Raw genomic sequence first — 27,719 nt, forward strand, 5'->3', positions numbered from 1 at the left:
CACAGAGGTAATACAAAGTGAGAGGCACATCACATCTCTCATTCTTCCATTACAGCCTTAGCTGTTGTTGCAAGTATCAGACTTAATGTCTCTTTGTGTACAGCAGGTGTTTATCTCTGCATGTATCATCACCACTTACTTCACGTCAGGGCTGACTTTGTTTCCCGTAGATCTCTCGGCTGCAGAAATGTTCCCCCGAGGCTTCGACTCTCGTCGCTTTTATGTCTCTGGTCGGCTGTAAAAGACCTCTACAGTGAAGAGGAATAAGAGCAGCCCGATGCTGCTTTTAAATGAGCCTAATGCAGCTTCAAAATGAGCTGCATTCAGCCTGAGTTACATTAGGAAAATGGTCCGTCCCCGCCTGAGGCACAAGGGTTACTTCTTCTGCCTCTCCAACGTTTGTTAGCATTTTATAAGTGTCCCATTAACATCACTTCAGCTTATTTGTTCACAGAAACACTTAAATCTTTAAAGATGCAGGACCACATAACTATTCTTTCTGACTTGACCTTTGGAGCTCTGCAGTGAATAGGGTCAGCTGATGACCCCTTATGGTAAGAGGAGCCTTTTAAAACCCTGCAGAGGGTAAGGTCACTAAATTATCAATTACACATAATTGACTTTTAAGGGATTTGGTGAAAGCTGAAACTGAGCCATTAAAAAGACAACAGCTCATGTGAACTTCATAAATACATTTCCACAGCCTTTTATTATATCTATTGAATTAATGCTTCAGAGACAGGCCTTTACATCAGATTCTGCACCAAATTATATCTATAACTTTTGTGCTTTCTTGACCCGTGCAAGCTGAAAACATCATCTAATTCACAAAGCGTGTAAAAGGGTGTGATGCTCCAAAACTAGGTGTCAGAGCAAATCATGTTTTTGTGCGACTGTGTCTTTTTGTGTCCTCTTCTATATAATGAGCCTCATTTCTAGTTGGCTCAAGAAGTGAAGTCAAATTCTTACGACCTCCAGAGAGTTGGTTGAAATTGCATTGATCTATTTGGAGTGTCTTCACATTGAAATTCTTCTGTGATCATGAAAAGTATTCCACCTCTAGACCTGAAAACAAAACATTTGTCCATGAAGTCTGTTGATATTATTTTGACTCCACATTCATTTAACCTTTAAAAGAGAGAAAAAGAGTTGGAGTTCACTTAGGAAATACAAAGTCTCTAAGGATTTATTTGAGTTTGTCAACATGTATGTTTGCTTCCTCCATGAGCAATCTGCTCAATAATTGTAAAATCAGTGGTCTTCATAGCTGCAGTTTCACAGAGGAGAGAAAGGGTCTGGATCTCCCTGCACTCCTGTACGATGGGATTTTTTTATGTAACAGTTGTGCCTTTCAAGTTTAAATAATTCACCGTGGCAGCTTGTTGCTACTTCTTTCATTATGAAACTGCCCTTCTGAACTCCTGGAGGTTTCATGTTTTTATTTTAATCGTCAAGCACTTTCAGTCAACAGTCAACAACAGAGCAGGAAATAAATGTTCCGCCACTGACCCTTCCTCCACCTCCGATGCAAATATTTATACTGATTGTTTTAAAAATAAATGCATAACTAAGCCATGTCATCACCATTCTCTCCCTTCCTCTCTTTATTTCTCTCTTTTGTCAGACTTTGCAGAACCTCTCATGCTGCCCTCCATGATCGATCCTGGTCCCTCCACCAGTGACAGCCCCATGGGTGCCAGCCCGCTAGGCAACTCACCCCCTGAGGAAAGCATCGCCATCCTTACTTCCATGGGCTTCCCCCGCACTCACAGCATCCAGGCACTCAAAGCCACGGTCAGTCTGCTGCCCACTCTGTTCCTGATTCCACTTTGTGCACACCTTCATTTCCCTGCATCATTTCTCTTTTAATAGTTTGTTTCCATCATAAAGGACAGTTTGTTGTTTGTCAAGCACAATTTATAATTGTCTGCACTTCCTGCTTGAGGGTATTTAATACATATTATCCTGTAGTTAATCTCCTATGCTGCCTATAACACATCCCACTTGCATATTGATTTATTTGAATGGCTGGAAAGAAAGGAGTAGCCCCTGTGTGAACTGAAGATCACCATGGCTGAACTAACACCAGCAAAAGCACCTCATCCACGTAGTCCTGTGGTGCTGCTGCTGCTGCTGCACATTCCTTTATCTGAGAGTCACAGAGACAATGAAGAAGAGAAAGTCAAGAGACGATCTGAGGACAGGGAGGCTCCCATGTAGTTACATAATCGTCTCAGGGCGATGCAGTACAAAGACAGCTCAGTGGTGACACCTGAGGAAAAAAGGGGCTGACCTGGACAATAGGGAACAAAAGAATCACCCAAATATGACAAAGCAGCTGGTTGGCAGGAAGAGAGGTGGATTTTTTAAGGTGGTAAAGACTAATCCAGCTCTGTCAGTCATAAGTAGGCTTGGCTGGCCTACTTGTTGGCTTTCCAGGCTGCAAATTTAATTGGTCCTACACGTCAGAGTGATTTAAGATATCTGCTCTACATGCTGTTTACAAATAGTCCCAGCAGACTAAGAAGTTTAGGAACAGGATCTGCCCCATTGACATGTCACACCACTTTATCATCACATTTCATAGTAATTACAATTTAAATGTACTTATTAAATATTTAAAGGAATAAAAATGAATGTAGATGTATGAGCTCACAAGAATCATTCGACATGATGCCTGATTCTTGGGTTTCATGTTTTGAATTTCAAGCTGTTTTTTTCTGCAAAAATAACCCAGCAGTGTTTTTAGTGCATGAAAACAGACACCAAGTTTCCTCGTTTATCGCCACCACCCTCCCCGCAGTCCATGAAGTTGTTGAAGTGAAATAAAACGAACACATATTCCCCATGAGGGGGATGGAGGTGTGAGGCAGAGAGGGGTCTCATGGCTGATGTATTATTAGCTCAAAATCTGGAGGGCAAACTTTTTTCAACCTCAGCGACCTGATTGGGTGAGACAAAAAAAAAAGCAGCCACACTTGCCAGTCTAAAGGCAGACATTCTCCTGGATTCACACCTCTATTTTGGATTAAAAGCAAACATCCTCAGGGAAATTTTGGCACGAATAAACGGTTCCCACCTCTCAGATTAATGATGCTGTTTTTTTGGCGATGGCTGCTTTTTTGAGGAGCTACCTACAGACAAAACGGCAGGGGAGAAGGAGAGCTTGTTGTCCCATATGCACTGTTTGTTCGCCTTGTCTTTACTTCATGCTGATATTTGCTGTTGCTAAAAATGTTTCTTTAAGAAAATGCCTCTTTGTTAGCTCACATGTTGGGCATTAGAAGAAAACATTACTTGTTTCTTAGGAAAGGACATACTGATGATACAAGCACAGCAATTACAGGGATGGACGCGGTCAGTTTTGATTCAAATAGGGAAAAAGTTGCAGGATGCTTTTTTAACACTGTGATGTTGGTTGTGGTCTTGGATTTAGGGCTGAACAATTAATCGATTTTAAACCAACATCACAATGTAATAAAATGCTATTTTCAAATCGCAAAGGCTGCAATTAAAGAAAAAACAAGTTTCATGTACAAACAAGTTCCCCTCGATCACTTTGTTTTATATGGTTTGTTACTCTTACTGACAATGGGAGGTCAGTAAATTTTCCAGTGTTCCTTTTTCTTTTTCATTAAAGAAACGCAAAAAAAAGACTTGTTGAAATGTTAACAGTATCTTTTGTTGTGTTAGTCATACTATAAAATGACTTAAAACTTCTGTTAAGTGAACCATGCAAAAGATAAATGCCCCCCCCCCCCAAAAAAAAAAAATAAAAAAAAATAGTTGTACGCTAAATCGCAATATTGGTCTGAAAAAATCACAATTAGATTTTTTTCCAAAATCGTTCAGCCCTGCTTGGGTTTTAGTGAACCTCAGTAAAACAAAAGAATCTTCTTTCAGAACAATAACCTGGAGCGAGCCCTAGACTGGATCTTCACCCACCCAGAGCAGGAGGAGAGTGACGCCCTTTCAGACATGGCAGACACCGAGCCAAATGACAACGCTTTCTCGAATGCAAACTCACACAGCGACTCCACACTGTCCCCGGACAGAGACACATCGGGCCCACGGGTCAAAGACGGACCAGGACGTGAGTGAACCTGCATGCCTAAATATAAGCATCAATTATATAAAATAATGTTGACATAAATTACATAAAAATAATATTAACATAAATTATAAAAAAACAATATGATATGAGCTTCAATAAATTAAAACTTGGACTCTGTAACAATTAAACTATTACAGATGCTCTAATTCATTGCTCCACTACGTTTCGTCGCAGCACAGCGCACAGCCAGTCAGTGCAGTCAACAAGCTCGTCCCTATATGTCGCTATGATGGTGCTGTGCAGCACTGACAACTGCCGAAAACTGTCTAAAATTGGTTGGGAAAATGTGTCGGATTAATTTAAATCCTAAAGGCTATTCATATTGTCAAAAACTATAACTAAGGGAATTTTGTCTATCATTTAGTCAGTTTCGGTTAGTTTTGTGAACACAAGATATAGTTTTAGTTTACTTATCGTTTTTGTTTTCTTTTCTAGTCTTTATTAGTTTGAGTTAACTGCAATGTATTTTAAATTTTAGTTTTAGTTTTTAGTTTTGTTCTAGTTAACTATTACAACCTTGGTCATATCCAAGGAATCTTTAAATTTTCATAGTTGTTCTTCTGTTGACTCTGATTAGCTTTACTTTTTAGATAGCATCACCTAAATCTGACAGAAAACTAGCAGAAGCATCTGGTATAAATTTGAACCAAGACCTGAACATGTGCTGAAGGTAAAAACCTCCTGGTTTTTAATTTCACCTCGATGTGATAGAAGCTTTCAGGTTAGCTTACACTCAACACCAGTTAATGTCTACCACTTGTACGCGATGTATCTGGTGCTGCTGGCGTGCTCTGTCACACTTTAAGTGTAGTCAGAATAATAACGCTGCTGATAACGGCCAGATGTTTACACCTCCAGCTGCTGAAGATTTTTCCTCAAACAGTTTATGAAGCCTGACATTTGGAAGTTGATTAGCTGCTGTTTATCACAAGCTCTGTGTGAATGTGACTTGATGTCTTCTTTTTTAAGGTTATGAGCTCTTTGCTTTCATCAGTCACATGGGGGCATCAACCATGTCTGGACATTATGTTTGTCACATCAAAAAGGAAGGAAGGTGAGTTGCATACAGTTATTAATAGTGAGTGTCAGTTTGGTTTATTGCTGTACAAAATAACATATCATACGTCAACTCCTGTTTTCTTCTGTCTGGAGGTGGGTGATCTACAACGACCACAAAGTGTGTTTGTCAGAAAGGCCTCCAAAAGACTTGGGCTACATCTACTTTTATCATCGACTGTCCAGTTGTTAAATTAAATCCCCTCCCCTGCATCACCCCTCACCAAGCAACCTTTAAAAGAAACGCAGCCGCTCACCTGCAGGACACTGGCAGATAACACTCGTAACAGCCACAATGGAAACAATGGAAGTAACCTCTCTGACCAGCTGCTCGCCTTACCATGATGTCATTCAGGATCAACCACACACACTGGTCAAAAAAGGGAAAGTGATGCGCTTTTTGTGCATTTTTGTTATCTTGTGCTTTAAATGTATATTTAAGTGTTTGTGTTTAAGAAAAGACATTTTCTTGCCAGTGTAGGTACAGAGGGATGTGTGCAATTTCTACTTCTGGAGTGCTCTGCACACAAAATAATGCCACATATCAGTCTCATTGTTCTTTCTCTATGCCTTCAGCTACTGTGCCAGTATTTTCAAAATGGTACATTTTTTTAAAATGTATATGAAATGCGAGTGCTTCACTGCCAGCCCTTAAATGCTCAATAACTGCAACAACAAACAAACTACTGTGCTGCTGGAGGCTTTGCACTGTGCACTGAAATACAAAATCTTTTTCATCCCCAGTAAACGCAAAGAAATTAGCAATGTGTTGTATGCTCAAGGTTCCACAGTTAGGGCAACATGCTGTGTTAAAACAGTGTTTCTGGCTAAATTATGGCTCAGATCTGTCCAGGCTTTACCTGGAGATAACCTGCAAGCAAGTCTCTTTTGAAGTGGAAACTTCCTGAGGTTCACTTGCTGAGTTATCAACATTGAAGTATTGTTCCTTCCCTGTAAGCACTTTTTATCTAAAATCAGCTCAGAAGATGCAGTTGGAGGGGTTTTATATTCACCAGCAAGAAGCATTGAATGTGAAAAAACTTCAACTTCAGTACTGCTGAACCTGGAAATCCTTGAAGTGGCCAATAGTGGATTTAGAGATTACAGTATCACACAAACATTGATGCCTAATTTAAACTTGTTTTAAGATTAAATCACCAGTACATGTGAAGACACCCTCCATCCTACACTGAATCTGTCATTCAATACTAATTGCAAAAATATTGGCATTGTGGGTAAAACCTTCACACTCAGCTGCAGCCAGCTTCAGTTGGGTTATTTTATCACAGACAACCTGATATTCAATCTGAATGTTTTTCTTGCCCTGTTGCTGCTTTTTACAGGTCACTTAACCCAGATATGCACCTGACCTGTCTTCATGTCTAAAGCAATACATGCACCACAACCATATCAACTCAGCCCTGCTGTAAAAGAAGAGCTGCACAGTGGCCTGTATCTCTTTGATGACATGTTGCAGAGCTGAATGTATAACCTTATGGTGCTCACTGCAACTAAAACCTCTTGTTCAGCGTTAATACTCAAAAACCATAGTGAATGTAACACTGGCTCTCCGCTTTTCTCTCACAATAATCTCATGCTGGATTATTCTATGTACTCTTCACATCTTCACTCTCAGATATTCATAATGTGCCGGGTAGATTAACCAAACAGATGACGCACTTCTTTAGCAATATTAGTGTGTTTACACCCTCTGACTGTTGACAGCATATCAGTTCTTTTAATTTAATTTTTTGCTCATATTGTCTCTCTACAATCTCATTGTTGAACAAATAAAACTGGACAGTTTCATCTAAAAAAGATCTGTGTAATATAACGCAGTGTTAGTCTTCTGTTTTCTGCACAAAAATGTATTCCAATTAATAAGTTACTCACTTAATGGTGCAAATCTGTGACATATTTCTGCTAACTTTGGAGTCATAACATATCTAAACTCATATTCAGGGAAAGGACACACTTTAAACAATAAATCAACATTTTTGAAGAGTGTTGGAAGGAAAATTGGACATCTATGTCAATGCATATGTTTAACGTCGTTCCTGGGGTAAAAACATGAATGTCTATGAAAGATCTCGTACAACAATCTCACTCTCAGTTTATGAAAGGAGTGTCCTTTCCTACGAGGTAAAGTCTCTGCAGACAAAACAAAAACCATTGCATTTTTAGGATGAGCACCCTTTTGCTAAATAACTCAGCAGTGGTCCTCCTGCGATGACACTGTGCCTGTTTTGTTGAATGTCATTATGTCCCATCTTTGTCACATACTACTTGACACACTGCTGCTCTGTTCATCATCTATGCAGCGGGGAAGTCTAAAAGCTCTCTCTATGCAAGTCTTTTGTTTCTGCTCTGTTTCCTTTTTCATTTTAGGTCAAATACCAAATCCACCTGTTGGACCCTGCTCTAAAATGAGTCTTTCTGCTTCTTATCACATCTGGTGATAAACTTGTCGCCTTGCTTAATGATGCAAAATTATAAATGTCTTGAGATATTCCGTGCAATTAATAATAATTTCTTAGCACCTTTTGTTCCCCCTGTACTCCAAGTCATATTCTCTGTGTTTGTCCTTTGTTCCAGCTTTCCCTCCAGCCTGATCTCAATTCATTTTCTCTTCGTTGTTTCACTTAACAGTGCAATTTGTCATGAAAAAAGCTTTTTCACTGTCAGCATGTGCACTAGACGTTGACATTTAGTCATTTGGATTGTACAACTGTACTTTTGTGGGTTTTATTCTCTTTGTTTTCATTTAACTAAATGTCAGAAAGGTTCTTCAACTGTTTTTACTCTGTTGACTTTTGCAAACAGATTTGTGCCAATTCAGTAGTTGTCATAGGTTTCCTGAAGGATTTATTTTAAGTTGACTTTTGTAATGTATGTGTCTATCCAGATATGGCTTAGGTGTATGTGAATAGAGTGACAGTATACTCAGTGGCACTGTTTACTTACCAGGTTTGGATAATTTAATAAACTACACCTTTGATGAGACTTGAACTCTTCCTTCTGAGACAACAAAAACACATGAGCATTCAATAAATAAGAACAGTTTATTTTAAAAGATTACTTTCATATTGTACATTTCAAAGGTGCTAATGCTTTCCTGGTGATTATACGGGGAGTTATATGCAGTATAGTAGGTGTTTCAATAAACGAATTACGGTATATAAAGTATATAATTTTTAGGTTCATTCATCAAAATATCATTTTATTCATACATATCTGATGCATGGATAAATAAACCAGCGCAAACTGCTTTTGTACACATGTTGAGTTAAAGGAGTGAAGAGAGAAATGTTCACAGCATGTACTGATAACTTTTCTGAACCCCAACCAAGGATGCTGTTCATAACATTTTGTAAATGCTTTACAGAGCCTGAGCATGATCGTAAATGCAAGAGACTAAACCCATCCAGGAATTATTATTAGCACACTTATAAAGCTAGAAGAAAGTAGGTTATACATATACAGGACTAAAGTGCTAAAATATTTGAGTAAATAAAAGTTTAGTGAGTTGTTGGAAACAGATCCTTTTTTTTGCAGCATTTTTCCTCTTATTTATGTTTTGTCTGAATCTCACCTTTGAACCTGAAGTCTCTGTCTGCCAATCAGGACAAGCAGATTCAAGCTGTTTATGTAAGTGGCTGTGGCTTGGAGCACTTTAATGTTAAAAATATACAAAATGAAATGATATAAGTATCATGTTTTGTATTTTTGTGAGTCTACACTTTGAGCTCCATATATAGTGCTTTAAAAAAGCTGTGAAAAATTCAGTTATAATTTGACTTGTGTTTCTTTCTGACCATTTTTTTAAAGACCTTTAACTCTTGAATCATCAACTTTGGCAACCTAAATTCATGAAGCTTTTCATGCTTTGACAATAAACACAATGAAGACTTTAAACAATTCAAAGTATCACTGAAGCTTTATAAATGTGTGCATAACAATCCCTGAAATCAGGTTTAGTTTCAACACTAAAAGCATGGAGAGTGGAACTGTATAGGCTGGGGTTATGGAAGTGTTACCAGTACATTTACATCATGTAGAAGTCATATTTACGAAATTTCTACGGATTATAACTCTAACCAGTTGTAGCCAGTGATTCTCTGCTCAGCCTTGCACACTCGCTAGTCCTATGCAAGTAAAAGCATCTTGTGTAGAATATTTGCTGAGTATATACATCACTTTTTGTCAAGGTTAAAGAGTTTCAAAAGTGCATTGTTGAAGTATTGCAAGGAAACCTCATGGTATACTTTATTTCTAAATAGTGGGAGAGAAAGAAAGCACTTGAAATTATTTCATGCATACAAATGGAAAAAAAAAACATTCAAAAAATAAATGTGTAGCATCTAGCATGCGATCAACCTTGATCTTTTCTTTCTTTTCTTTTTTTTTTTTCATAGAAGCATGCGCTAAGCTAGGTTGTTTCACCTGAGAAGGTCCAAAAGTAGGAAGGTTCTAGAAAAAGATAACCAGGCAACACCAGGCGTCCTATCTCAATGCACTGCAGTATGATGTGCACAGCAGAAGTTTAGATCACAAGCCAGCAATTTAAGATCTCATTACAAAAATAAGTTCTTCATTTTTTTTAACACAGCTACAAATGCAAAAAAAAGCAAAGGCCCACAACATCATAAGAAAACTAGAGCTGATTCTGGAAATCACATGTTAATGGACATCGTGTCAAATTTCTGATGTTCACCGTTAAATAAAAGATAGCTGAGGGAATACTGGCCTGGGGAAACATTTTCAGATGTCTCATCAATCTTCAGGGAACTTTTACTGACAGGTTAAATCCTGGATCAGAAACAGGTGGGTGAGCAGTAGGACATACTGAACAACAGATCTGCTACAAGCAAGAATTTTAAAATGTGCTGAATGTTTTACCCCAGTGTGCATCTAACCCACAGTGTTAGCAGCATTTGAGTGACTGTGTTTCAGAGGGAGCACACACTTGGCTGAAACAGATGAAGCTTTTTTCACTGTAACATCTGCAGTGGTGTGCTTGCAGTAGCAATGCTAACATGCTAATGTTTATCATGTATGAGGTTTTGGTGTTTTTAAAGGTAAGAGCACGCTAACACTTGCTGATTTGTAGTCCAAATGAAGTTAAGTTGACTTCAGTTTCAACAGTTTCACAACACACCAGTGTCAGACTGTTTAAAATGTTATCATGTTGATGTTGGAAGGAAGAAACACAACAGTAATTTCACCAAAACCACTCAGTCTCATGGTGGACACATTCTGATTCACGTTTTTGGGGGAAGAATGGCAGTGCTAAAGCCTGTGGAGGTCCAATCAGGCATCTGGCAGAACCCACTAACACATTTATCTATTTTGTTGAGCTATGCCGCCAGCATGGCTGAAAATACATAGTGTTTGAATGATGATGAAATATTCAGCTGATGGACTGTTGGCTGTTATCCAAATCATCTCAGCAAAATAAAGGCTGCATCAATGTTTTTTTGTCTCTTTTCATCAGAAAATAAGTATCTCAGGCAGTGAAAATATTTCTACCTCTTCTTTGACCTGGTTGCCTCAGTCTGTGACTAACACTGTCAGTTAGCAGATTTTTAGGTCTGTGATGTACTTCCTTGGCCACAAAGTCTATTATCATTACATACTTATTCAATGAGAGTATATACATATTTTTAAATAAAACCAGGATGCATTCCCAAGGAGTTTGTCCCTGTTGTAACAGCTGTGCCCAGTGACACATTTAGAGATGCATTCCCATTACCAGACTCAAAGAAGAGGATAGTTTTGGACATATAAAACTCAAGTAGAACATGTTTGTGGATGGTATGTGAGATGAATTAATATGCGCCAGAAATCTATAATGTTCATATATCAGGCCCTTCCCCCTTAGTTCCTGGTACTTTTAAAAGTACTACCCCAATAGATCAGTCACCCAAGAGCTAAATTTAGGCCTGAACCACACGTATATGGATATATTCCTTAACGCATATTTTTCTGTCCAATTGGGCCTCTCAACCACACCAACACGGCGATTTCACCCACATAAACGGAGATTTTTTAAAAAGGATAAAAAAGTGAAGAAATAAAAAAAAATATCCGGTTCAGTGGATCCGTGTAGCGGTGTTAAACGGAGCTGGTGTTGACACGATGACGTCAAGCGCCTGGCAACAAGTCACTGGCCGTTTTCGAATTTGCATACTATACTAGCAGTGCCTACTGATTCGACCAAAATGCAGTATGCAGTATGCAGTATGTGAACAAATGTCAGAGTTGTAGTATGAGAAAAACACCCAGATGACGTACTGAATCGGGAAAAATCCACAGTATGCATCGGACCAGTCTGCTTCGCCTACTGTTACCCACAATGCAACGCGCCTGGTCCCATATCAGAAGTGAAAATGGCAGAGAGTGGAGCAACAACAACCGGAGTAGCAGAGGAATATAAATGTAAGAGCCATTTCTTTTTTATCTTTAAATCCTCATCATCTCCACCACTGAAAGTTAATATAAAATGCTCTCTCTGGCAATATATTTACAGATAAGTTACTCGTGGTTTGTTTATTTTGTACATTTTCAATGAAGTTTTTTGGGGAAAAAAAGTCAGCTGTAGCCAACTTTTGTCTTCTTCAAACTGAAGACCAGCGTAGCATACTACAAAAATTAACCTAACTGAACAGTCATACTACATACTGCTCATGAAAGTAGTATGTAGTAGGCAGTGCCTACTACATACTACTTTCATAAGCAGTATGAAGTAGGCGAATTCGAAAACAGCCACTGTGTTTGACTGCACATGCTCATAACGTTCTTCTTCTATGGTTTTCACATTTTTCTAGCCTGCCACTTATCGGCCAGGCATGGCATTGCAGGCTTCAGAGGTGATCGTTTTCAGTTTGGCCTCTTCATATGAACAGAGATATTTCTGTGGTGTGGACGGAGATTTTTTTTTAAACCAGGACAAAGATATCCGATCAAAAAAATATCCATATACGTGTGGTTCAGGCCTTAGACCCTAGTACCTGAGGTCGAAAAGCTTGTAGTTCCACAAAAAGTCTCCAGTTCCTGGGGAAATTTTCTGCAGTTGAAAAGTGCCTAAAGACTCTGCCAATGCTTTTTTTTCAACATTTCACACTAAAGTACCTGCTCATCTGGTTCCACTTACTGTTTAAATCATATCAATGCATCCAGAGCAACAAAAGCAAATTTCCTGGGCTTTTTCTGAAACCATCCACTTTCACACGACGTGGTACATACTTAGGGTCACACCATGTTTGGTGTCAGTAGTGTGATGGTATGTGGTTTTCAAAAGCAGCTGTAAGTTTTGAACTATAGCTGGATGGTTTTTGTTCTCATTATGCATCCAAGCTGAGCTTCTGGGAGGCAACTGCTTCAGACTGATGTAGCAGAACATGTATTTGATAGCTAGCCTTGATGAATTTTGTTGATGCAGCTGAGGTCAGACATATCGTTGCACCACAGGGTTATGAAACATGAAGGCAACAATTCAGGTGGATGCTGTATTACTCTGTATATCTGCGTCTGTTTCACTCTCTCCCTCTCTTTCTTTTTTTGTCCCTCAGTTCCCTAATGAAGCTCTTCTTCAGACCATGACATCAAAGCACTACACTTTGGAGAATGAATGGCTCTTGAACTGGTCTCTGGTTTCCCCTGATAGCATTCTCTCTAAGCACTGAATCACCACTTCCTTTTGGTCCGCTGAGGCAGGCAGGGACAAACCGACAATTCAAATGGAGACATAAAACATGACCTTTTGCATAGGATCTGGATATAGAAACCCACTATGTACAGCACACCCAGGCTGTGGACACTCCTGCTAAATGGCAAAGTGCTGAGCTATGCGGTACAGCAGATTATCCATCATTCACTCTGCTGCACAGCAAATAGCGTAATATTCACTGCACAGAGTGACTTTCAAAAGAGACACCGGACAGGCTGTTGTACAAAAAGTTTGTTTACGGGAAATTGCAAAAGAAAAATTTGCAACTGGCTTCCTACAAACATGTTTCTACAGGATGGAACTTCAGGATTTTCATAATTATTATATGAGTTGCAGTTAGTAAAGCAAAAACATTCAAATATGTGCAGCATCCTGCTCAAGCTTACGTAAATATTTTAATCATGCATGATGGCTGAGGCGAACTGATTTAATTAAATGTGTGAGCTTCCTGCCCATGGAGCTGCTGCAGTGATAAAATTGACTGCATCCTAAGCTCTTTAAGGTCTTGGCTTGCAGCCTCACATTTTTTACCTGTAATGCTGTTAAGCTGCATTGAAATGAATACTGTCAGGACAATGAGAGAATGATGTGAGGACTATCAAAGCCATTTCAGGGTGGGGGTGGGGTATTTTTAGACCTGTAACAACTTGTTTTTTCTTTTTCTTTTTTTATTCCAGAAAACTTGAGAAGTTTCATCACTAATGAAGGTTTTACAGATCAGCCTTGCCCAGATTTTGTGTATTTTTCCCAACCAGTCAACATAAAGGGAACAAAGAGAAGCCAGGAGCCAAAACAAAACAAAACAAACAAATAAATAAACAAGTTTATAAATAAATGAATAAACCCAACAAAACAAAAATAAATGGCTCAGACATCTCCCAAGTTCAAAAGACAGCAGTTATGTAAAGAAATCAAAACCAGTCTGAACATGGCTTAGTACTTTTGTGATGCCATAAAAATAGTATAAATAAATATTTTCTTCACATGCATTTAAGTAAGGCTTTACAACCTGGCTTGCACATTCCACACGGGTTGAGGAAGATATCTGTTTGTGTGAGGTGCAAAGGGAGAACTTCTTAAAGTATGTTAATTTTGAACAAGAATCCATTTTTGAAAATGCTTATTCATGCAGTATCATTTTACTCTCTGTTGAAAGAGGATGAAAACAAGCCAAGAACCCAATCTGGAGTTCCAGGTCATAATGTGTAGTCTTTATCACTTGCTCACTAAATCCATCCTTCAGGAGGGTGAGACAGTCTTAAGTCTTTGAGAGTAATTGGATAACAAAACCTTTTTTTTTCCTCGAGACCTCGTCTTTTCTCTGCAAAGCAGCGTGTGAGGGTTCCACTGTGAGACTCTGTGGGAACTGTCTGTCTGCTTGTCTCCACTGGCTTAGCTCTGTTCCACTGGATGAGTCAGTTTTTAATTGATGTGTTCTCTAAGGCATTGCTCGTACAATCTTTGCCCGTCCTTGTGCTCTTCGGGGAAATCACAAATTGCAGTGCAAATCCATCACAAAGCAGTCACTTCAAGCACTTGGCAGAACCTGTCTTCAGAACTGCTCCAAGGTACTTGGGCCAAAAATATAACAACTTTGACGTCTGGAGTTAATTTTGACATGCATAAAAACCACACTGTTGTCCTAACATCAGATCTGATCCATTCTGATGTGTGCACTTTGGGCTTTGGCTGAAATTAAGAAGTAAGAGAAGAAGGAGATGCTTCTGTCAGTACCTCCTGTTCCTCAAATCTCTAGGTTGAAGGCTCGCATAAGAAGATCCAGATCACCAATATTTGCAGCCTGGAAAAGTTCAGGCTGGTCCATCATGGATAAAGCTATCCTCAGAGCAGCCCAGATGTTTCCGGACATCACCTCGTGGTTCTGCTGGCGACTTCGGCTTTTCCTCTGAAGGCTTAAAGCAGTCAGGAAGTTACTGGCTGCCTCTCTGGGTAAGCAAAGACAAAAGCAATCAGTATGTTTTCAAGGCCCTCATTGAGGTTCACAAACATTAATGAGTGAATTCAATATGCTATATCTTGTTACTTCATTTCTCTTATTTAAGTGATCCACTTTCAGCTACAAGAAAATAAACCACAAACCTTTATTTAAACCTAAGTGGTGAAGAATAGTGTGATACCACCTCTTGTTTGAGGATGGTGTTGTCAGTAACATGTGCATTTGAATGCCTCTTGCTCTGCCAAGGTTGGCAATGTGGACCGTACCAAGACAGACTTTGGAACGGGGTAGAAAAGAAATCTCTGTTTTTATAAATTGTTTCAAGCCAAGTGCAACTTTACTGATCTAGAAATATTTCATACTTATATGCCTTAAAAAAGAAGTGGAATTGAATGAAAAATATTTTTATTACTGATCATTTTAATGTATTTTTTTTGTTTTTAACTCCATCCTTTTATTAGCCATTTGGTTTAACCAGGAAGCACTTAAAGCCAGAGTTTGAACCATGTTGCCTGAAAGATGACAGAGTGGGAGAAGTTGAGACAGTCCAAAAGAAAGCTGAGAAAGGAAAAAAATGTACACTGATTAAAAAAAAAATTGAATCATCCCTATTCAATGTGATAAACTGTGCAGCAAATTTACAAGGAAGTCAGAAAGGATACAAATAGTTCTGGGCTGTTAGAAGTTTCTCTGACAGTACTGACATCCCTGTGGAGGAGTTGGATGTTACACTCAGGGAAGGACTGAGGCAACTCAGTTAAATGTGTCTGGTTATAGAACTGAACATTTTAAAAAGAGGGATCACTTTACTTTGTGGAACTATCATAATCTGGTGGTAATGCAACTGCTTTGGATGCCATTCGCCATAAAACATCATGAAAGAAGAGGACATAACACCCCTGTAGCCTGGGAACCCACTGTAAGGTAAGTTTACTGTCTTTAGTTTTTTATGACATTGGTCCTGGTGTAAGGTATACCCTGAACCAAGTTCCTGTACTCTGCACAGATTTTGGCATCTGTACCCACACAATCCTCCTGTACCGAATAACACTAAGAGTCCTTTAAGAGAAATGAGCCTTTTAAAAGGAACTGTGGGAACCTAACTGTCTAACAGTGAGTAAAGCTAACTTTGTGAGCCAAGCTCAGAGGAATTACACCCTGAACTATGTTATGCTACAGGTTCAGCACTTTACTTCTAGTCCTTCCTGGCTTGCTCATTAGTTTTTTTTTTTTCTTTTTTTTTTGCACCTGCTGGCTCTTACATCATGTCATAATTATTCAAGTGGCAATTGCTCTAATCAGTCGTTATTGAAAACACCTGTTGGCTCTTTAATGACAGTCACACATGTGGATCTTGTTGGCAAGTTATGGAATGACATTTTTTTAATGCTGTTGAAACCAACCAAAGAAGAGGTCAAATTTCATTCATTTCAAACTGCGTACAAGGGATGTTTTAGCTAATAAGCTTGGTACTGATGTCTTTATCGATTCATGATCATTACCCGCTAAAAGTTGTCTTGCATCTCTTCATTTGTGGTTCTACAGTTGGTTATGCTACTGATTCAGATGAACAGTTTCTTTGATACTGAGAGTACTTTGCTGTAAATAACCTTCCACTTTGGAGCCAAAGAATCCAGTCTTTCTACACCAGGCTGTGTCCAGTGGTTTAAATCATTACTGATGGCGAGTTTTCATATTTTATGATTTAAACCATGTAAATATTGTTTCCACACTTGTTTACAGCTCAATTAGCAAAGAAATATGTGATTACTGTATTTTAAATTGATTAAATAATAAATTGATGCAGTCTCCGTGACATCACCTGTCTGTGTCTGGAACAAAAGCTTCCAAATAGAGCCTGTACTTGCTCTTACCTTTTTAAGTGCATAACTGCGTTCACACTGACAGTATGAAAAAATGCAGTGCAGTTTGAATTCCCAGGTGGCACACTACAAACAGTCAAAGCTGAGTGTGAAACACTGGACACTTCTTACTCTCAATAGTTGCCATATATTGGCTACGCAGAGGAAGGGGCAGGAAATTATCAAACAATGGTTGATGTATGAGTAACAAAAGAACACCTGTGAACTGTTAAGAAATACGTTTGTATTTCTGGTAAATGCAAAGCTGCAGTTTTTGATGTGGGATAACACCTCCCTGTAAGATTTTGTGCACAGTGTACACAGTGCACTTTGTTTACCATGTACTTACAGAAGTATGTGATTTGACACACAGCCACAGTTTTGAAGCAAATCATCTACAGGGGCCATATTAGAAATAGGCAGGCTTTGAGCCTCCACACCAACAGCTATCGGGCACCCGCCTGTTCAGCTGAGCTCTGCCTTTGGTTGGGCTAATTCTTGTTCTTAATACCTTTAAAACTGCTGAGTCAGGCCAGACATGGCCACTTGGTATTTTGTTACCTCTTTAACAAAACAGTTCATAACAATGGTTGCTAGTTTGATTGCTGGTGCCTGATTGTGTCATCTTTATTTTGTTTGGATGTTGACTTGAAGCTACTTTATTGGTTGTGAAATATGGTGGTGTCAGACAAGTACAAAGAAGAGAAAGTACCTCTCAAAGTTAGTGTATACATGTTTGTCTTGTGTCAGATGAGAAGATTTGTGAGTGGTGTCTGTCTTGTTATCATGATCCTCCTGAAAGGCTTTTTCTCTGGTAAGAGTCTGAGTCAGCATATCAATTTTGATCATCAGCTCTGTCCAGGTCACTCACCTGTGGGCCCCCAGGTTAATGCAGCTGATTCCCAGGTTGTAGCGGGACCTGATAAACCCTGGCTGCAGCTCCAGGGCTCTTGTGTACGCTTCAACAGCTTCCTCACTCCGGTCCCCGTTTGCCAGTGTGGCCCCGAGACGGTTCCATAACAAGTAGTCCTGGATGGAGGGTAGAGATGATTTAGTGCAGATCACCATCAAGTATGTTGTCAACCTTAATAGATTTAGATATACTCATATGTCTGGATTAAATTTCTCAACATGAGGATCTTTTTTCTTTTTAAAGAAGTTTAAAAAAACATCTTAACTCTTGTTTTCAATCTTATTCCCATTAAAAAAACAGCCCCTTGTTTCTGGAATAATCTGACTAAGGTAATTTAAGGGGAGCTGACGTACATCACACAGGGTGTCCTTGTTGTTCCTTGCTACCTGCAGGGGGACAGGCACATACAGAGGTCATGGTCTGCTACAGTATAGAGGTCCTTAATCTTTGGCTAAGCCTGGCGGCGGGATATAATTATCTCCCTTTGTGTTTGGAGCTAGTTCTCCGGCAGGGGAGCCCATATTACCAAGTCAAATGTGGGGGGTTGGATTTAACAGTGAGTAATATTCTCGCCAGCCTGGGACAGCGTTTGGAGGACAGAGGCTGATTTGCATGACGGAGATGCCGAGACGAGGGAAAAGTTTGTGGTTCTACGCATGCTTGTCTGTTTTGTTGGTTTATTTTTGCATCCCAGTTTTTGAAATATAAACCAAAGTCTTTATTCTCTTCGTGTGTGTGTGTGCACTGTACTGGACCTCACTGTGCTCTTGGGCCGGATCATCAGTGACAGCGTATGTGTGCCAGTCAAGAGTTCATGAGGCCAGATTCTACAGCTCCTTGCTTCACATATTGCTGTGACAGTTCTGTGTGCTTCACTGCATCTGTTTGCATGAGCCTTCCCTCTCTAAGGATGTGTACAAGCTTGAGGGCTTCATGTCTGCGAAATGTGTTGGCATGAGAACATGCGGCGTGTGACAGATTGTGTGTGTGTTTTGGTTTTGTGTGTCTTGAGAAAATCTTGATGTGTTACACTGAGGCCAAATCTGATTACAGGCTCAGTGGCTGACTGTAGAAGATTTACAATATACAGCATTTATAATTCAGCAAATATTGTTGTGTGTGCTCTGTAAAGACATGAAGTATAGCAGCAGGAACATGGCAAGGGTTAGTGAATTGTGAATTGTAAAGACTACATAACTAAGATGCTGGCTGTTATCATCCAACTGTCAGAAATATCATGTCTCATAGAAAACAATGCATCTCCTGGATTCAGCAATCATCCTGCACTGTATGCATAGCTCTATGTTTGATGAACCGATAATGGAAGTTCTTAAAGGACAAAAAAATAAATTAGTCAGTCAGCTTATCATGCTGCAGTAGAATCCTAAAAATATCAATATATTAAGCTAAAATACTTGCAAAGCCTGATATTTTAATGTGTAGTGCAAGGTCATAGTAGTTTTGGATTTGTCTTTATAGTTTAGTTTTAGTTAGTTTTGACATTTTTTTTCCATTACAGTTTAGTTTTTATCATTTTTAGAACGGGCATTCTAGTAATTATGTAGTTTTGATTTTTGCAACAAGGCTTAGTTTTAGTTTAGTTTCAATTTAGTTTTAGTTTTTTCATACCTTATTAACCAGGCCCAGGATTAAAAAAGGTCAGAGTAAATATTTTGTCATACCGTTTGTTTTCAAGTCCAACATAGTGCTCACTGCTCAGTCAATGCTGATACTGAACTGTTGGCTGCTGCCTTAAACACAAGAAAATAATATAACCTTGATATAAAAGTTATAAACATAAATTATTTACAAAAAATGTTAACATAAATTAAATAAAAATAATACAAACAAATTCTATAAAACAATTTAATATAAACTTAATTATTAGAAACTTGGACTCTGTAACAATAAAGTCAGACTCACATGAAATCAAACTATTACAGATGCTCTGATTCATTGCTCCATTACGTTTCGTTGCAGCACAGCGCACAGCCAGTCAGTGCAGTAAACAAGCATGTCCCAGTACGTCACTATGATGGTGCTGTACGACGCTGACAACTGCTGAAAACTGTTGTAAAATTGGTTGGGAAAATGTGTCGGATTAATATATATCCTAAAGGCTGTTAATATTGTCAGAAACAGTAACGAAGGACATTTTGTCTATAATTATTAGTTTCAGTTAGTTTTGTGAACATAAGATACAGTTTTAGTTTAATTATCGTTTTCGTTTTTTCTTTTCTAGTTTTTATTAGTTTGAGTTAACTGCAGTGTATTTCTAAATTTTAGTTTTCGTTTTCAGTTTCGTTTTAGTAAACTATTATAACCTTGGTGTAGTAAAGTCCTGTTTGCTCTTGGGTGAAACGACCCTTTAAAGAAGTGGGGATTAATGACATTTGTACAAATCTTATGCCTTTCTTTCGATATGGTAATTTTGGAAATACTTAAAAAAAAATAACGAACTGTGAAATTTACACTCATAGATGTTTGACTTGTTTAATATCATTTTTTTTCATGCTTGTTCCAAAAGTGGGAGGAAAAAATGAATTTACAGATAAGATTAATTGTGCTAACAGAGAAATTCTGCACGTATCTGAGTGTGTGTGTGTGGTGTTCCTACCTCAGGCCGCACTGATAGTGCTGTATTAAAGGCCTCCACAGCTTTGTTGAACTCTCCGCTGAGGTTGTAGAGCACCCCGAGGCCTGTCTGTAAATCCGGGTCGATGCTGTCAGAGTTCTGCTGAACTGCTTCCAGAAAGAGCTCTTTGACTTCTGGTTGCAGAGAGCTGTGGACACACACACACACACACACACACACACACACACACACACACACACACACACACACACACACACACACACACACACACACACAGGAGGATTAGTGTGCCTTAAAGCTGCTGAGTGAGCGCTCTTGAGATTGCATAGCCATGATGTTCTCTATACTACGCATTAACTTATACTCATGGAGTGTAAAGAGAGAAGACTGACGGAAGGGATAGAGAGAAGAAGGGAAGAGACAAACATACCGGTACAAGCAAAGGAAAGAGGAGAGGAGCTGCCTTTAGCTTAGCATGGAAGCCTGGTTATTGAATGAATGAATTAGTAAATGTTTTTTAGTTTGTATCCAACTTTGGTGATTAAATTAGTTTAAAAGCTTGGGAAAATAGTGGGTGTCATGCAACTACAGTTTAATTTTCGGACTTCAGGCTATCACACCTTGAATACATTTAAATTAAGGGTTAGGGTTATCAGCCTAATACAACATTTTTTAATTTAAAAAGCAGAGCAACCAAGAACTGTGTCTCATTCTTGTTCCTTTTTGATTGAAGGGACCTTGTTGGTCTGTTCTAGCTGCACCCCGTGAAGTCAAGCTGTGTTTTCAGTCCAGACTCCCAGCAGGGAGCATCCACTCTGAGCCATGTGAAAGTCCCGCTGAGCATCTATGGAGTTTGCCTCACATAATGTTTTAGAACTGCTTGTTCTTGAGCTAAACGTTGACACATTTTAATCAAAGATTACCCCGTGTCACAGACAAATCACAGTCTGGGAGTTAAAACCTGCATCGCTCTGTGGCGCACAACACTAGATGAAAACACACTGACTACATTGCCTTGATGAGAGCAGAGGTCAAGGACAAATGTCAAGGATGACCTAAGAATGACCGAAATATACATGAAACTCCAAAGAGAACTTTTCCATGTTCTTCAGTCCTGTCCCACAGGTCATCATAGCAACTTTCAGTGTCACCTTCCACTACAGCTATCACTCCAAAAATCTGGAGGACACCAGGGAAAATCGACATCACTGTAGCCTCTGGTTTGTCTGGACAACACTGGTCAAGATTCTGGTAGTCTCATTTAAAATGCAGGGATTGCTGTCAGCTTTAAGTTAAAGTTAAACCTTTCCTGCGTCAGCTTTTTTGTACTCAAAGAACCAGTTTGTGTCAGGGCATCAGTGAAGCTTTTTATTTAAAAAAAATGCATGTTGTTTAAAAAATTGGCAATCCCATCACTTTGTTTCTCCTAAAGGATCTACATCCACAGTTTGAAAACCAGAGCAGTAAAGTGAAAAATTAAAATGACAGCTTCTTCTGCCTCAGTGGTCATTTGGTTGTTGGCGATTGGGTTAAGGATTGCCCTTTTGTTATGTCATAGTTTCCAGAACAATGGGAGGAAGGAGAAGGAGAGGTACAGAGAAAGGAGTTGAATGAGAGTGAAAAGATGTTACTCAGTGGATAAAAGGTGAAACCAATATGGGCTTATGGATTCAATCAAGAGGGTCTTTGACTCCAGAGCAGGAAGACGGCCTTTTCCATCTGAGATATCCAACAGCCCAATTTTTTTCTGGCTGAAGATAACATGGACCATCTGCTTTCTACAGCAGGAAGAGTAGTTCCACAAGATGGACACACTTTACTCCACATAGCTGGTGTGCCAGTGAAATAATGCAGTTTTGCTTCTCCTGACTGAGAATTAGATTAAAACAAATTAATTCTTGGAATGACTGAAAAACATGTTGCTTTTGAGTGAGAAAAATGTGCCGGGTCATTTGCTGCAAGTTGAATAGTTACTTTGAGAAAGACTAAATGCAGCTGCTTGAGAGACAAATGTAGGCATTTCAATGATGCCAAAATGTAATAAAATTATATGTAAAGTAATTAGAAAAATTTTCAGAGTAGGGAACTTTACAAGCCTTGAAGTAGTAAAAGTCTCCACTATTTGTTTTCTTGAGGACCTGTGTGTTGTTTGACCGCTGTTTATTTAATCTCACCTGTCGTGTCTTCCCATGCTGAGAACATGTGACATCCTGCGATGGGAGTTTGGGGATCCCATCAGATGTGTCTTGCCTTTCAAGAGGCTCTTGTACTTTGGATTATACCGTAGCCAGCGGATGAGGGCCTCACAGGCGTCATTTCGCATACCGGTGTTGGTCAGGCTCACTGCCAGGGCCATGAGGGCTGGGAGGTTGTTTGGGTGGAGCTCCAAACACCTGGATGGAGACAGGACACAGGCATGTGAGAAGAGGGTGTACACTTCAAAGGGAACTTGTGATTTGACAGGCATTAATTGGGACAGGCCAAAGCGAGGGAACATCAGGCGTAGGCTAATGATTTCTGGGTCATGTTGGAGGAGTTGCACCTTCTCTGCCCTGACTCTGCAGCTGAGGCTGGGGCTGCACACTGCCCTCAGCACCAAGGTTAGCTGTTTTGCATTGGGTTTGCGTGAAGCAAATTGTGCCCTTGCTGATAGCTCCAAAGCTATGAGGAGAGTCTGTTCCTACTATGTGCTAAAGTTATATCACCGGTTATATCACTGGGGCTAATGCTGCTGAGATCTACGATTTCCTTTGTAATTGAAAAAGGGAGAAGAGCAGCACTGTGTCCGATGAGCAACTTGGATTAGTTAAGAGAGTGGAGAAGCAGCCAGGACAAGATTTAGCTTTCATCAAGATAATTTTCAAGCCAGATTCTCTTCAGCTGATTCGCCAACTTCCTTTAAACCCTCATAATCTCTGTCAGACCAAATTATTTCAGACTGCTCCCCGCAATGTGAGGAAGGTGAAGATTATATAAACAAATCAAAACAACGCAAAGTTAAACAGCACACTTGAAGAGAAATCATTTTTATTCAAGATGTTTTCAGTTTCATGAAAAATAGAGAGAACACTGCACATAAATTACATGAGCACAGGGGGATATATTGCTCAGACTTGTTCATGTGCAAGACTGCAAGCGCCTTAAACTACAAATAAAGATCTAAAGTCTGTCACTGCCTCATTAACTACTTGCTTAGCTCATCAAATGTTAAATTATTTATTTATATAAAGCTGTAGCTTCTCCCAGGGAAAAGAGGAAAGAAATGGACACAAAAAATAACAATAAGGCTTTTTTGCGTATTTTTTTTCTGCTTAACTCTGAGGCATTATTTGATAAAAGTGATTCAAAGGACAGATTAAAGAAGGATAACATTATGCTTGCCAGCTAAAGTGTTGACAGTGTAGCAACAGCAGGAAAAATGCCAGTTAAACATCTAATCCCACTTCATACACAGACACTTCCCCCCACAGATGGAGCTATTACATAATGAACTAAAATATTCACCATGCAAACTACAGCAGATCTGTTTTAAAATATAGAACAATCCCGCTTCTTTGCAGTAGTTCAGTGTTTTCTGTATTTATTTGTTTTAGCAGAATGAAGCGTCTCACACCTCTGAAATGTAAGTGTCTCTTCTCTTGAATGGCTGTGCCTTGTGTTTCCATTTGACTTGTCAGTGTTCACACTCTCAGAAAGGTGCAATTTCTGTCTTAGGCAGTGTTATGAATGAAAGTGGGCCACCTCCCATCGAGGACTCTGCTCAGACTCTGGCTCTGTGCAATCACCATCTACGCAGGGTGTCTCTATTTTAAGGATAAAAACCTTGCAACATGGGCTGGTTAAGTGAAACAGGAAGAAAAATGATAATGTTGATGGTAGATATATAAACAGTATATATAAACTTTACATCAGAATGTGAAGTTGACGTGCCAGCTTGTAAAAAGTTTAACGACAGCTCTCAGGCACATTTCATAGGCAGGAATTAATCCTTAAAACTGACATTTTCACAGAGCCTTGTTCGTGCAAACATATGGTGTCCTCCAGCAGGATCAGCTGACAGTTTGCAAAGTCTTAAAAATGATTTTTTGGTTTTAATGCAGCTGCAGTTGTTTCTCTTACCGCTGAAGGGAGACGATGGCAGCCTGCTCGTTCTCATTTTCAGCCTGGGTGGTCCCCAACACTTGCCAAGCCTTCAGGGAAACCAAACACAGGTAACAGTAAACAGCAGGATGCAAACCTGGACTCCATAGCCCGTATTCTCTGGGGGTGAAACACACTAGAGTGACTCAGCAAAGTCTGTCAGACACAATCAGTGCGACCCAGAAAAAGGGAATGATTCCAGTTTTCAGACACATCAGTGCACATGAGCTACATTTAAACAATTTGAACAATGCACAAGATAAATAACCTCAAAAGAGAAATCAAGGGTGAAAAGATTTGTGACCTTAAAACCGATTTTAGCACTGAACAAGCACGATTGTCTGCAGGTATTTAAAGATGCTCCATTAACTCATCAGAGGGATAGAGCGCTGGTGTAATCTTTTCTCTTTGGGAAAGTGAACTGGTAGTTTATGTAAGGACTCTTAATTTGTTCACAGCCGAGAGATAAGTGGATCATGCAACAAAAAATACACTGACAGCTGTGTGAAACTTGAAATTAGAGCGTAGTGTCAGTGATTAGTTATAGCCCTACATTTATTTAAATTATCTGGTAAAGTGGATCATACATGAAATCTAAAAAACCCAACTCGATATGTTTGATGGAAGCACATTTATACCAGGTGCAAAAATTTTTTTTTTAATTAGATAGAAAAATAATGGTGTAATCACGAGTTAAAAGGTTAAATGATGAGTTTTTTCTGCACATACATACAAGTGGCAATGATGTTTCTGCATCCCATTGCTGTCCCTACATAAATCCCAGTAAAAGCTTTCTTTTTGAGAGGAGAGAAGCTCTTTCCTCGACTCGCTTTCTCCTAAGACAGACTTTCCATTTCATGATTTAGTAGAAATAATTATTCATTCATTCATTCATTCATTTTCTATACCCCTTATCCTGTTCAGGGTCGCGGCTGGCTGGAGCCTATCCCAGCTGTCATTGATAATTATATAAGGTATAATACAGTATATATATATAGAAAGTTAATATTATAAGTATTTTTGTGTGTTTTTGCATTCTTACAGATGCTATATTGAGTTGAGATTGTCAATTTGAATTTGAATACAGCGCATACAATAATTACAACTTAGATATTTTATATACATAAATACAATAAGTTCACCTCTGACAAATATTTTGCAACAAAATGCATTTGATATGATCCTTGGTATGTGTAAAATATGGATCAATAGGCATTAGCGGGATACAAAGGTCATCTCAGCTGCATCAAGACCTGAGGGGTTTGTTGCAAGTTGTGACAACTGTCTTATTGGAGGTTTACTGTGGCTGTGAAAAGGCACTACCCCAGATTTTTGTGCTTGTGTTTGACCTCAGAAGAGAGACGAAAATGCTCTTTGATCTGCATAAAAGGGCAATCAGTAATTCAGTATGCACCTAAAATCAAAAAAGTTAGATTAGGAGATTACTTTCTTGTATTTCAAGACCTAATAACCTGTTTTAATCTTAAATCTGAAGTTCTTTTCAGAAAAAGGGTCATAATTATTTCTGAATGGCTCTGAGGTCCTCAGAGTGGGCCAATAAGCCACTAAGCGCCGTAGAAGGAATTTGGGAATCGTATTAGTTCCATACACCGCAGGATAATCCTATCCTCGGAATAACTGGCACATTTCTGTATATTCCAGGGGATTCTGAAAGTATTTTGTATGAAGGCTTTGCTCTTTCAGCCTGCAAAGAGGTCCCTGCTTTTGAAATGGGGAGAATACAAAAAAGAGAGAACCTGCGGACTGAGCTATTATTCGGCTCGCTGAGCAAATGGAAATTCTTATCAAGAGTGTGAACAAGTTTTTTTTCTTAGCTACAGTAAACAAGTCTTTTAACAAAAAAAAAAAAACCTGTGCCCTCTGCAGGCAATCAGCACCCAGCCAGTGGGTTCTGCCTGTTAAATCAGCTTCACGCTGCCTGTGGTCAGTGAGGCATTCTCCCTCTCCAACTTAAATCATCACTGAAAGAGGAGCTAGTGGACGTAACCTTAAAGTGGAGCTGAAAACCAAACCGCTTCAGTCATGCTGACATTTGCAGAGCTGTGGTTTTATTGGTCATCTTTTTGAAATATCATTCCTCGCTGTAATTATGAAACCCTCCATGGATAACCCGCCTGATTGATAAGTAATGTATTGGCGTGTGTGTGCATGTGTATTTGAGACATTTACCTCTGAATCATGAGGGTCCTGCAAGACAGCTGCTTCCAGCATAAGCACAGCATTTGGCAAGTCTCCCTCTCGAGACTTCTTTTGCCCCTCATCAAATGCGTTAGGCAAGTCCTTATACGGATTATCTGTGTGGAAGTAGTAACCCTGTCAGCAAAAAAGAACAACAAAAAAAAAGTAGGGACAGTGGCAATGTCAGTTTGTCTTTTCCATATTCAAATGCAAACCAGAGCAACTGTCCTGTGTGGTTGTGTATTTAGGCAAAAAGCTCCAGCAACAGGAATTGATCTTTTCTGCCTCACATCAAACCTCTGCTGAGCTCCCTGGGGTTTGTCTGTTCTCTTTAAATGTTAAACCTTGCATTTTCAAACTCTGATTACCCTGGTGTGTTGTTGACTGCTTCTGAGCGAGATGACTTTGAAACTGCTTCTTTAAGAACTGGCTCTGCACTGGGATCAATCAGAGCACCCAAATGTCTGATCTCGTATGATTTTCTTATGTAAGGAGGTCAGTTGCTGTGTAATATATACAGCTGAGCCATATGTTTGCTGTCATTAACCTCTTACTACTGTCTAATCTGAAAATCCAGTAGTTAATCGTGTTTGTTCATCATATTTGCCTTTTTCTTTTTACTCTACATTGTGGAAATTATGAAACGGCTGATCAGCTTCTCTCTTTGCTGTCAGAATCTGCTTCCATGCTACAGTTGTTTGCTCTTCATCTCTGATAAAAGGCAATCATTAATATCAACAAATAAAACACAGAAACCAAAACATTAAAGTGATAAAAAACTGTACAGGGCAGCTCTGCACATGGTAGAGTCATGCTGACATGTGAGTATTGTATGTCAACCACAGTGCTCTTTGGTGCTCCAATCAATGAAAACCACTCTGGCTTCTGGTTCTGGTTTGTACTTTCCAAATATTAAACTTTGCAGGAAAGGATCAATCCTATTCCTACTCTCTAGCTTTTGGAATGAATCCAGAACCTGGAGGGGATTTGGTTAACTCTGCATACAACATAGAAATGAACAGCTCAGTGTGCTCGTTATTTTTCTCATTACATTAAACACCTGCAGTCTATCAGCACACCTAGAGCTCCAGATTTAATTCATTAAATCTACACAGAAGGCTAGGGTGGTGCAGAACTGTAAATTAACTGGGTG

General features: G+C 39.2%; 2 protein-coding genes across 4 annotated transcripts in view; one reads left to right on the forward strand and one right to left on the reverse strand.

The window, feature by feature from the left end:
• usp13 (ubiquitin specific peptidase 13) overlaps positions 1 to 8,601 on the forward strand; it is a 31,247-nt gene extending 22,646 nt beyond the window's left edge. The window contains exons 18-21 of the mRNA XM_074667545.1: positions 1,625 to 1,794; positions 3,904 to 4,093; positions 5,084 to 5,168; positions 5,267 to 8,601. Coding sequence (XP_074523646.1) covers positions 1,625 to 1,794; positions 3,904 to 4,093; positions 5,084 to 5,168; positions 5,267 to 5,363 — 542 coding nt within the window. The 3' untranslated portion in view covers positions 5,364 to 8,601. The remainder of the gene's footprint in view (positions 1 to 1,624; positions 1,795 to 3,903; positions 4,094 to 5,083; positions 5,169 to 5,266) is intronic.
• Positions 8,602 to 8,677: 76 nt separating this feature from the next.
• pex5la (peroxisomal biogenesis factor 5-like a) overlaps positions 8,678 to 27,719 on the reverse strand; it is a 104,099-nt gene continuing 85,057 nt past the window's right edge. For all 3 annotated transcript variants that reach the window (XM_074667544.1, XM_074667543.1, XM_074667541.1), the window contains 6 exons: positions 26,558 to 26,701; positions 24,347 to 24,417; positions 22,402 to 22,620; positions 20,249 to 20,414; positions 17,590 to 17,747; positions 8,678 to 14,845 (listed from right to left, as the gene is read on the reverse strand). In XM_074667544.1, the coding sequence (XP_074523645.1) occupies positions 14,644 to 14,845; positions 17,590 to 17,747; positions 20,249 to 20,414; positions 22,402 to 22,620; positions 24,347 to 24,417; positions 26,558 to 26,701 (960 nt within the window). In that variant the 3' untranslated portion in view covers positions 8,678 to 14,643. The remainder of the gene's footprint in view (positions 14,846 to 17,589; positions 17,748 to 20,248; positions 20,415 to 22,401; positions 22,621 to 24,346; positions 24,418 to 26,557; positions 26,702 to 27,719) is intronic.

Source organism: Halichoeres trimaculatus, unplaced genomic scaffold (assembly GCF_033239565.1).
Source record: "Halichoeres trimaculatus isolate MK-OKI-2021-1 unplaced genomic scaffold, fHalTri1.1 fHalTri1_scaffold_4, whole genome shotgun sequence".
NCBI lineage: Eukaryota > Metazoa > Chordata > Actinopteri > Labriformes > Labridae > Halichoeres > Halichoeres trimaculatus.